General features: G+C 36.1%; 2 protein-coding genes across 2 annotated transcripts; one reads left to right on the top strand and one right to left on the bottom strand.

Annotated features, from left to right (window-relative positions):
- Positions 1–3286: 3286 nt before the first annotated feature.
- On the top strand, positions 3287–5601 carry LOC142169936 (UPF0481 protein At3g47200-like). Its single transcript, XM_075231881.1, has one exon. The coding sequence runs from the start codon at positions 3763–3765 to the stop codon at positions 5077–5079; it is 1317 nt and encodes a 438-aa protein (XP_075087982.1). The 5' UTR covers positions 3287–3762; the 3' UTR covers positions 5080–5601.
- A 194-nt stretch (positions 5602–5795) lies between these two features.
- Positions 5796–10398, bottom strand: LOC107766688 (ubiquitin-conjugating enzyme E2 32-like). The gene is made up of 5 exons (XM_075231326.1): positions 10156–10398; positions 8099–8230; positions 7313–7397; positions 6545–6708; positions 5796–6463 (listed from the first exon to the last, which is right to left on the bottom strand). Exons 1-5 carry the CDS (start codon positions 10264–10266, stop codon positions 6053–6055), a joined length of 903 nt encoding a protein of 300 aa, XP_075087427.1. The 5' UTR covers positions 10267–10398; the 3' UTR covers positions 5796–6052.
- Between the last annotated feature and the right edge of the window lie 1829 nt (positions 10399–12227).

Genomic DNA, 12227 nt, shown 5'->3' with positions numbered 1-12227 from the left:
AAGGTAATCTCCATAAGTCCCAGCGTTATTGTATGTCTCAACGAAGTGTGCCACATGTTGCTTTGGATTGCCTTTACCATCAAACTGTTGAAACTTTAGAGGTTGATAGCCAGCAGGCATCTTCAACATATCGATCCTTGCAGTGTACGGCTTTGCGTACGTAAGGGAGGACTTGGCAGCAACTTCATATTTATTCTTAATAGTTCCTTCAATGAACTCCTTCAGTTGATCGATGAGAATTATCCCTTCAGATGAGACAGGGATAGCCTTAGCGGATGCTACTCGTATCGGGGGAGAATCAATCTCTGGAACTTCTGGGAGCTTGCCAGGTGCATGGGTGGATTATTCTTCCATCAAGATTCCCACCCTGTCTGTTAGGTTGTCAATTCTAGCATCTTGATTTTGCATGCACTTGGTCAAGCCAGCGATTGCTTCCGTCAAGTTCGCCAACTGCTCTTCCACATATGAAGTGTTTGTCACCATAGCTTGTATGATTGTTGTAGATGATGGGGAGTAACATGGATTGTCACACAGATTGATTCTCGAATGGCTCACGCTACGCGGTGTAAGTGCGGAGGATCCATCACCTGAAGCATTATCATCTTCCTTCACAGTCGAGTTCTCGGATCCGGGGAGGTCAAGCAGAGCAAGAGTTTTCATCATCTTTTCAGCAACATCGCTTCCTCCTTTGGGTACGTTTGTGGAAAATCTTGCTCCTTTTGAGGATGAAGATCCAAAAACAGGGGTTGATGCGGACTGCACTTAGGGTGCTTGTTGTCCTAACAAGCTTGCTTTGCTCCTCGTAACTGGTCCAAAGCTTCCAAAGGTAACATCGAGGATGCTTTCCACATCAGCATAGAACCTGGAATTAGCAGCCTTGGTGGAAGTTGAACTGGAGTTGATTTTCTTTGAAGCCATTTCAATGTTCTTGAACTTTGGTGATTTGAAAAGTTGAGATGAGAGGTAGAGATTGTCCCACTGGGCGTGCCAGAATTTGTAGACAATAAATTGCGTTGAGAAAATAATTGAGACTGAAAAATATTGCAACAATCATAGTATTTGATTTCAAATATTTGAGTGTACAATCTCTATGAATCCTCTGATTCTTCTTTCCAATAATAAATAAATTCAAGGGTCTTTGAGCTTGATCTTGAATCTATATTTGTTTCCACGAACGATGATCTTGAATTCAACTAGCACGAACTTTGATTTGAACTCGTACTCCTTGAATCTTGACTTGTTCTTCGTTCTTGAGCTTGAATTTGATTTCTTGAACTTGAACTTGATTACTTGAAGCTTGAAACTTGTAGAGAAATTTGCGGCGTTTGATCCACGAGCTCTCTCTTGCTTCTTGTTATAACTTCTGGTGTCTTTTCTGGGTTATGAAGACCCCTATTTATAGTTGTAGGAGGAAAGAGTTATGATAAGAACAAACTCTTTCTGACCAATCAAATCGAAGTATGACAAGGCCGCATTTGATTGGTTAGAACATGTCACTTAACTTTTTAATGTGACTTGGCATGCCTTGTCATTTTGACACATAGCATGATCCCATTGGCTTTTCTGTTTGACTTGGCGTGCCACGTCATTTGACACGTGGCACCAAACTGGGCCTCTAGAAAGATGATATCTTGGGCTTAATGAAGTGGGCTCATCACTTTAGCCCAATTAAATGGGCTAGCCCAATAGATTAAGACTTATTTATTTAATCCATATATGTTGGACTTATATAATTAATCTAATTATATAACCAAATAAATTTATTTGAACTAATATATCTTGAATTTAAAATATAGTCCAAATTATTTTACGGATTTAATTCCAATAAAATTTATATGCTTACAATTACTATTTGGAATTTGAAATCCAATTTTTTTTTTTTAACTGAAATTTGAAAAAAAAAGACCTTTTTGGAGAGAGGGTGTGGGGTGGGTAGGCATGGGGTGTGGGGTAGGTGGGTGTGAGGGTGTGGGGTGGGGAAGATTGAGAAGGAGTTTTGGAAAATATTTTCCCTCTCTTGATAAGGAAAATATTTTTCTCCAATTGGAGAAAAATGAGTTCATAAGGAAAATATTTTCCAAAACATTTAAGCCAACCAAACATGAAAAAATTGGATACCAAACACACTCTAAATCAACTAAAATTTTCCTTTTATAATTCAAAATCCTAATATTTAGGATCAAATATAAGAACTAATTTTGACATTATTTCAAAGTTTCACAACTAAATGTTAGATTTGCATTCAAGGCACTAAAGTCAAAAATAAAGAACTGCTACTACTTTTTAATTTGAGGAAAAGAACTACTATTTTTGGTTCTTTCATTTATTTATTTGGTACTATTGTTATTCTAAAAAGTAAAGTTAGATGAGAAATTAGAGTTAAAATAAGTCAATATACGACTAATATGAAGGAATTAATTTCTATTCCTTCTGTCTCAAATTATTTATCGAAATCTTTAAACATAGATGTTTCAAATTATTTATTATTTCAGAAGTTCAAGACTAAATTATTAATTTTTTTTCATTTTATCCCAAGCAGTAATTATTCTTGAAGATGGAGATGGCACATAAATAAAGTAAATATAATAAAGAGATATTATATTAAATACATAAAGAAGGGTAAATAGTCAAAAATTCATTCTAATTAATTTGAAACGGATGTAATATTTATTAGTAATCAAGAGCCTTTAAATAGATAGAAAGATGATGAATTATTTGTGTTATGAAATATTAGTTTAACAACAAAAATGTAACTTTAACCAAACAAATAATTGGTCAAGGTCAGAAATTTCATCATATGGTGAAGGTTACAATTACAGATTATTAGTACAGAAGTTGCACTAATCAATAAACTCACGAAGTTTACTAGCAAACTTAATTAAGTTTTGGTTAGTGGAATAGTATTTTCTAAAAATTGAAGGCAGTAAGCGTTATTAGTAATTGAAATTAAAAAAATAAGAAAAAAAAATTTCTAACTCAAAAAATTAAAATTCTGTGTCAAAATTATTCAAAGTTGCAAGTCGAAAGCTATATTTTTCTAAATACAAAAGGACTAATAACATTAGAAAAGACAGTAGCTTTACATATATGCAACTTAAAAACAAAGTCTAAGAATATTTATATTCTTTTGTTACTCCAATGCTGTTTCCAATTCAAGATTCTTAGAGAAGTAATTAATAAGCTTTTCTTTGTATTAATTCTTTGCTTTCTGACAAAACAAATGCTTTTCTCTAAATGAAGTAAACAAATGAATTCTCCTATCTGTGAAACTCATAAGAAGATATAAAATTTTATTTTTAGACACAATTAATATAACACCTACCAATCATCATATTCCTCTATTTTATGGTTTGTCATCATCAACATATTTGGATTATTTCTCTTTAGTATCATTGCTGCATTCATCTGGTAAACTTATTTCAATCTTTTCAACCACTAATTCCATCTATTTGTTTCTCTTTTTCTTTCTTTTGCACCTTAGGGGCAGTGGAGGATTTAGATTAGACACATTGGAATCAACATAATTCATTATATTTTGCTCGGACTATATATGTGTGTTGACCGTCTAAAAATTTGGGACATATATAAAAAGCAGAACGCACTGACTCTAAATCTTGAATTCGTCGATGCTTAAGGCGGTTGTTGAGGGTGGGTGGTACAAATTCAAGGTTTTTGAATTTGTTTTTTTTTTCTGCAGAGGTTTGGTTAATTCATTTATAAGATCTAATGAAATAACGATTTTGGAGGGAGCCAATTCTAGTAATGTCTCAAGGAAAGATGAAAGAAGAAGATATATCCTACACAAATATCAAAAACAAAGATCATGTATTACTCGATATCGTGCAAGAAGAAGAAGAAGATCTTGTACAATCAATTGGCGAAAAGATGAAAAATATCTCAAATTTTCATCGTATCAACAGAGTTCCTCAAGAAGTTAAAAAGGGAAGTGAAAATAGTTACTCTCCTAAATTAGTCTCAATAGGTCCTTTTCACCATGGAGTTGACACACTTAAGAATATGGAGGAACAAAAGTGGTGTTATCTCAACACGCTCGTTAGTCGAAAACCAATAAATACACAAACCATTTTAGAGAATTGTGTGAAAGCACTTAGAAATTTAGAGGAGAAAGCAAGAAAATGCTATGGAGAAAACACAATTGATCAAATTGGAAGTAATAAATTTGTCCAAATGATGCTACTTGATTGTGGCTTTCTCATTGAGCTTTTTCTCAAGCTTGCTTTAAAGGGTTATCGACGTAGAGATGATATATTCTTTAGCAATTACGAGATGTTTTTTCGATTAAGATGTGACTTAATTCTACTCGAAAATCAAATCCCTTTTTTTGTTCTACACCAAATATTTCACTTAGTTCCAATTCCTAAAGAATGTAATTATTCCCTTATTCAACTTGCTTTACTCTTCTTTAGAAAATTAATTCCAGGTGAAGGACTCATATCTATAGATAAATTTGGCCCTGAAGTTCACCATTTATTGGACTTAGTTCACCAATGCTATCTCCCAACGATTCCTCAAATTCAACCAAATGGCGTACAAAAACATTTGCACAATGTACTACATCTTCATGCTGTAGGGATCAAGTTCAAGAAAGCAATAAGTGAAAGTGTTATGAATGTTAGATTTACCAAAGACAAAGTATTGGAAATTCCATCTTTGAAAATACACAACTACTCTGTGATTTTATTCAGAAATCTGATGGCATTGGAGCAGTTTGGTTCAACAAGTCTGCGAGTGAGATATCCAGCGTCTGATGTTTGTACAACAGTATCCACAACTCCTTTACGGGCTCACAGTAACATTGATTCGAAACACGTTATGTCTTACGTTTACTTCATGAAATCTCTTGTAAGGTCTGCAAAAGATGCAAGCCATTTAATACAAAGGGAGATTTTGGACAGCAGTTTATATAATGATGAAGAGATTTTTCAACTGTTCCATAAGCTTCATGTGGAGTTTGATGTCAAGGATTTCTATTATAGTGGACTTTGTGAGAAAGTTAATGGATACAAGAAGAAAACTATGTGGAAAGTATGTTGCCAGAAAATAAACAAGACTTCCTAAGGAATTGCAGGCTTGACTGTTTTCTTAGTAGTTTATGTTTTTTCTGCAATTTTATTTTCTTTTCTTGCATTTTTACTGCACCACGCTTGAGAAATTTGAGTTTTCAATCTCCTTTCATCATTTTCGTTTTGGTACACCATTATATGCAGATTCCAAATTATTCCATTAAAGGAGTGCTCCTTACCTAGATTTACTTCACTTCCAGAGGCTCGAATCCGAGATTTCATGAGTGGAGGAATCTTATTCATGCCACCACAATCTCGAACCCGAGACTTCTGGTTATGGATGAAGAGGCTCGAATCCGAGATTTCATGAGTGAAGGGATCTTATTCATGCCACCACAATCTCGAACCCGAGACTTCTGGTTATGGATGAAGGAAACCTATTCATTCCACTGCAACCTTGCTGATTCATGAAAAAGTTGATGCAAATGCAGCCAAACACTAAAGCTCCTAAGATACAGAATTATAAGATTTCATTTAGTGACTCGGAATAATCATCAAACTTTTGCAGTGAAATAGTTGGCAGATTAGAAATAAGTATTGATTGTATATTACCTTGTTTCTATTATAAAAATGAATTAGCTTATTACCTATCAATCTGTTTTATCTACTCTAAACTTAAGACAAGCACATCCATGTTATTATATATATTATTATTACTTGAAAATAGCCATAAATATTCTTTATACACGTTTCGAACAGAAAGAAGCAAGCTAATGTGAAACTAAATTTCTTTACTTCATCTTAACTTCTTCACATGATCCTTCGCATCTCAGAAAAAGGACCATCTTTTATCTATACAAGAACTCTGTCAAAATAACATATGGTAATTCATGTTTACACGATCTATATAATTGACGTCACAACGGCAAAGGGATAAATATACTACATATTTCCTGGATAAGCTTGCCGAATTGGAGTAAATTGCCAAACATATTCCCAGTTGAACTGCATATTTACTGTTGGTAGATTCACGATTCATCAATGAAGACAGCACCATGGCCATTAGCTTTCATGTACTTCTTTAACAGAAGTACAAGTATAGCAATTGTAAGTCCAACTGCTGCCCATGTAAATATACGGTCATCAGCCTGCCTCGAAACGCTCTGTTGAGGTGTATGCAGTACCCGAGGCTCGCTTGGCCGTGCAGCAGGGAGCTCTATAGGTGCCCGTACAGGTTCTGCATCTAAAGCCAATTCGCGTCTCTCTTCAATATTTGTGTTAGCATCAGATGGATTATGAAGCCTTTCCTCAGCAGCGGCGCTGGGGTTTTCAGGACTCTCTTGGACCTCATCCTGTCCATTAATGTTCTGTTCTTCAGGAGCTGGCGAGGAAGTAGCTTGAGGAACTGGGGGTGCTTTGCTTAGCATGTATTCATGTATCTGTAAAACAAATCAACTATTATCGCTTGAGCCTCCAGACGATGGATTGGATATCAAAATGATATTCAGATAATGTTATACCTCGTCAATCAGCTTCTGGCGCTCGGGAGTTCCATATCTTGGAGCCGTTTCACGAGATTTAATAGCTAAAGCACGCCTTTCTTCCTTTGTATAGTCTAGTGATCCAAGGGCACCATTTGGGTTGGTGGGCATAAATGCAATCAGAGCTACCAGCGCAGTCCGAACTGCAAATCATAAGATATTTAAACACTAATTAGCTACCGTCTGACCAAAAGATGGAAAGCAGCATCCATTAAGACAAAAGACTAAACCACACAATAGCTTGCGCACTGCAAACTGCTTTTTTCTTGTCAATACAACAAAAGAATAATAATTGCAGGCCAATAATGTATTGTAAATAGTCGCCAATCCATATGGGTTGCTCACACTCTACTATTTGATTGAGATTTTTGCATACTGTGGGTGTTTGCATTTTTGTTTTGCTCAAGTACAGGACACCAACAGCAATCATAAAAAAGCTATACCACATATTCAATCATATCTTCTGACTTTTAAAACCATCAACACAGCCTCATGTCAAATTTAAGTACACTCCGCGAAATACAGCCACAGGTTAAAAGCACAGGACCATATAATTTCAAGAAGGGAAAATGCCAACTCATACAGATGAAGAAATCTTTTTATGCCCTAACATGACATTGCCTAAATTCGCAACCCCCCCCCCCCCCCAACCCAAACAAAAGTAAACACTGGTGCAACAATATGAAAGTGAATTATTCATTAAAATATAACATATTGCAAAAATGGTCGAGAGAATGATGAAGTTACCACTCCATGACGGTTGCCAGTGCTCAGGGTGATGATTAGAAATGCTCAAACATATCTTGGTTTGGGTTTCAAAACGTCCATTGGGCTGAAAAGAGAATCAACCATGAGTTAGCAGATTATTAAACATGAAATGAATCAACTCTAAACCCAGATGGCAATGGAATGGGATAGGGTTTGGCTCTCCTGTTAGTAGACTATCCCAACCCACAATATGCACAACTCACGTGACCACCCACTGCTCCCAACAATGCCATATCTTCTCTTTTTCATGCTTTTTCCTTTTGTTTGCTTTTTACAATCTTTTTCGCTACCCTCCCGAGAAAAACTATGTAGTGGGAGGGAACTTGGGTCACACTTCAAAAACATATTCCAGATTTGCACGTGAAGCAAAGGAACGACATCCTTCAGTACTCATTTTTTTATTTTATGAAGTAGACTTTCATTAAAGGCATCAAAAAGATGCAAAACAAAAGAGAGTACAAGTAAATCGACTTTCCTTCACTACTCATCAGTCAGATCTTATCCTATGGTAAGACTTTCCTAAGATTTGCTTACGTTCCACTTGAATGACAAATCTCCTTAGCCTCTTTTTCCCAAGAGGCCTGCTATTTATCCTTTTTTCGCATCAAAATTAATTAGCACCCTGCCCAACCCAATCTGTGAAGCCCGCTTGTGGCAGGTGAGGTTTGACCAGCATCACTCGCCCCATTCTGATCTCTACTAAAACTTATTCCATAAAATGACTTTAAGTAGTAAGACTAGCTTTTAAAACAGCAAGAAACTTACAGTCAAAAGCATGAAAGAAGGAGGCTTGAAAGGATATTCGGCAGGCAACTGGATCCGTCCATGATAAATCCCCCCTTCAAACTCAGAATCTCGTGGACCCCTGATTGCGAATTGCCATTCAAAGATGTTCTCCTGAAAAAGTAACATAAAAGTCAGCTTAAGTTGTACTGTCATCATACAACTTCAACAATTAAAAAATAACTTGTTAATAGAAGATGACTAGTCATTTGTCATAAGAATGTGATGCAAGATACGATATTTCTGAAAGCAATATCTACAAACGTTATTATGATGAAATCCATTTACTAGTGATGGATTCAAGAATCCAAAATACATACTGTCACCTCATAAGGGAAGGAAAATGCCCCAAAATCAAATCTTGACCGATTTATATCATAACAACAGAACAGCATTAAAATGAGCTAGAAGAGCACGGAGCTCATTCATCGTTAGTGAGGTTGATTCTTAAGCAGGATCAACCATAATCCTTTGACATATTTGAACTTAGAATACAAAAACCACTAAGCCAAATTTTATCGAAGCTTAAGAGTTTTATATCATGGGCATAGGACCACTATTATCTTTTAAATAGTACAAATCAAGAGTTGCTGCCTTGTCCAATTTGTAATTTGTTTATTTCAGCAGTCGACAAAAAAGGATTTGTCGAAGTAGTTTCAAATTTTAAGACTTGTACATCCACGTAGGAATAAAAGTGAGATTTAGAGAACCTCTAGCTTTAAAAAATCTCTAATTTGCCCTAATTGACAAATTATAGTATAAGAATGAAATAGGCCGGAATAGAGTAAAATGAATACAAAGGATGGTTAATAGGTGACAAGCACCCAAGGTTAAGGCCTGTGGCCAATAAAGTGGGAGGATAATAATGACTTATGAGGTTTCAGGTTCAAATCCTAGCGGAGAACACCAGATGATTTCTTCCCAATTGCCTAAGCCTTGATTGGCAGAGATACCTGGTACCTAGACCTATGTTTGTGGGAAGTAGCAGATGCCCGGTGGAATAGATGCGCAAACCGGTCAGGACACCACCATCATAAAAAGAAAAGAAATTGTAGTAGGTACAACAAGCATTAAATTAATCTAGCTATGTCCAATCCTCTAAATACTGCTTGACATAGAGACCTCATATATTCGAACTTAACTAGTCTTCAATTGAGTCAGTAGTTCACACACAATCCTTGAAGTAAATGCAAAAACATGATAAAATATATCCAACAGGATGAACTTGTCCAGCTAGAGGATAGACAATTTGCACACAGCTGAACTAAAGGAAAATAACAAATAACATATGCAAAACAGCATTGTAAAACCAAATTGGTAAGTTGTATAAAATGAATCCAGAAGAAAATATGGAACATGAAGCATCACTAACTCAGCCAAAGGCCTAAATGGATAAAAAAGAAATCAAAATTATCAGCTCAACATGAACAACCAAAAAATTCAAGCAGAAACAGCTATGAAAAGGAACATTATCCTTAAAATCAGAATGTAATAAAATTGAATCAACAAAACCCCTTCCTTGCCAATTCGGAAAACCATCAAACCTTACTTCCACAGTAAAAAAGCAAACCGTATACAAACAAATATAACCCCTCTCCCCGACACACCCTACATACATCTACATGTGCACAAACAGACAAATTTTCCAATTTATTTGATCGTTATTGCTTGCGGCCAGTAAATTTGACCAACTTTCAGATGATCCAGCAAATTACCTACACTTCCACTCGAATATATCTACAGTTTTTGCTCATGGCCAGTAAGTTCGACTAAATTTCTGAGCTAAATCAGACTATATAAATTCGGAATTTTTAAAATTAACCAATAGAGATTAGGAAATTTCGCACTATAATTTCAATTCAAATAAGAAGTTAAACCTTTTAATCAAACACCAATTGATTTGAATCCCAGAAAGCAAACAGCGTACTACATGTAAATTCTAGATCCACCACAGGTCCAAAGAGAAAAAACAAATGAATCATGAAAGGATAGGGTAAATTTTCGTAAATATTTGGAAAATCAAGGATTAAAATTGAAACCTCGAGAGGAAGGCTCATGAAATCATCGGAAGGATTAGATTGCATCTCTTTAACCTCCTGTAGTATTCTCTTCACCGCTGGATTTTTCAGATTATACTTATCCTCCGCCATTTCTATCGATCTGAACCGACACCGACCACCGTATGTCGGAAAATTAAACCTACCGCCGGTCGAAAAGTTCCACCGATGATGATGAAAATTGGTGCGAATAAATAAGCGAAAACTTTGTTTTTGGGAAAAAGTGGAAGTGGGTGGGATTTTAAGATGGGATGGGCGATGCGTCATTCAGGATGACGTGGCAGTAATTTATTGGGTACAATGACAAAGTCTTAATGGCTGTTATGGTAAAGACTAAAGAGTGATTATGAAAGATTAATGATTTGAAGGGATGAATTTAGGAAATTTATTTAGGCTAATCTTAAAGGGGGGTGATAATGATTTGTTGAGAAAAAGGGTAGTAGTTAACAGCTTGTTTGGATGGTTGTTACTATTTTTCCATAAAACGGTACAATTGAATTTATACGTGGTTTCTATACAAATAAATTAATTCGATCATGAAATAATAAAAGAATTGAACAAATATATAATACTAAGCATTGAGATGAAGATGAAATAGCATAAACAGTAGTTTCGGGAGCAAGGCTTCCGGGCACAACATTAATGAAATCAAAAAGTAATAAGGTAAAATTGTATAAAGTTTTGAATAGATTATAGCATAAGTTTGCCAGAAAATTCGTGTCCTTTACAATAATAACAGAGCTCACTATTTATAGTTGCTCCTAGAGGACAAAGTCTTAGAATCATACCCTTCTTTAATGTCAATTATGAGGGCCATTGAACAATGTGTAACAGTGAGCATGAATGACAAATTCTTTGTAACATGCAGTATATTAAATGCTGTAGAATATTCTCTATTAAATACTACCGGGTGGCAAGCATTTAGTGCATCTTTATGAGCATCATTCTTTCCGGTAATAAATGAAACAGTTGTCTTCGGCCTTAGCTATCATATGCCTTCGGTTCCACGTGTCATCCTCTTATGTAATTACCTAACATAGCATATTTTACCCTATACAGATAGCCCCCATGCTTTTCGATGACATAACTTTGTGTCACCGGGAAGTTGGTAGAAACATTCTTTTTAGCGGAAATTTCTCTAACCCCATCTGAAAAACTTCTGACGGTTGATTAGACGTACGTCTTTCCGCATTTAATGCCCCGAATACTCGCCATCCCACGATTCAACATAACTTTTTTCGATTATCAAGATAATTATGGCCACGAATTTAGGCACATAAATCTTTACTTATATGCATCAATCTCCTTCATTCACACCCATAATTCTCCAAACTCTCTTCGTTCAATTTGTACGTTGTTCTTCAATATTTCATTAACTCTCCTCATACGAGAAAAACATTTCCTTATTCTATAACATATAATGGCTTCTTCTTCAAAAAATATCAGTTCCTCAAAGAACAAAAACAAAGCCGATGAAGCCGCTCCTCCTACAGTGAGCACTATCATCCCTAGAAGTCTTGTCACAACTAAAGACTTCGAAGAGAAATTTCTTTCTGTTAGCTCTCGTACATGGGCTGTTAGCAGATATCCTTCTTCCATCCATCCTTCCAGCATTCCTGTTGTGAAGGAAGATTGTAACTGCTAGGATTTAAGCATTATTGCTCCTGATATAGCGGAGTGGGTAACCTTACCCAAGAAGGGTTTTACGTACTTCTATACGTATCCCTTCACTTTGGGGACATTTTCTCTGAGTAGAGAGCTTGATTCTGTTATTGTGGAGTTTTGCCTCCGCTACCAAGTATGTTTGGCACAGGTGAGTCCCTCGGTGTGGAGGATAATTGCTTGCCTTCGGCACCTGTGCCAAGAAACGGGGGAGGAGCTATCCCTAGCTCACATGATGAATCTTTATTCCCCCAAGATCTTCCGTGGAGGGATGATTAACTTCAGTAAGCGGGGCTGTCACGCCCCAAACCTGAAGAGACGTGGCCTGCACCCGGTACCATACTCGACCCGAGCGTGCCACTCTGTAACTATGAACTCTAGAGGGGTAACCC

This window comes from Nicotiana tabacum, chromosome 15 (genome assembly GCF_000715075.1).
Source record: "Nicotiana tabacum cultivar K326 chromosome 15, ASM71507v2, whole genome shotgun sequence".
Lineage (NCBI taxonomy): Eukaryota > Viridiplantae > Streptophyta > Magnoliopsida > Solanales > Solanaceae > Nicotiana > Nicotiana tabacum.
This window is presented reverse-complemented; position numbering and strand designations above follow the sequence as displayed.

Coding starts and splice junctions, on each gene's coding strand:
- LOC107766688 (XM_075231326.1), bottom strand. CDS start 10,266: ATGGCGGAGGATAAGTATAATCTGAAAAATCCAGCGGTGAAGAGAATA. Junction 8,231..10,155: donor TCATGAGCCTTCCTCTCGAG/GTTTCAATTTTA, acceptor TTACTTTTTCAG/GAGAACATCTTTGAATGGCA. Junction 6,464..6,544: donor GCCAGAAGCTGATTGACGAG/GTATAACATTAT, acceptor TTTGTTTTACAG/ATACATGAATACATGCTAAG.
- LOC142169936 (XM_075231881.1), top strand. CDS start 3,763: ATGTCTCAAGGAAAGATGAAAGAAGAAGATATATCCTACACAAATATC.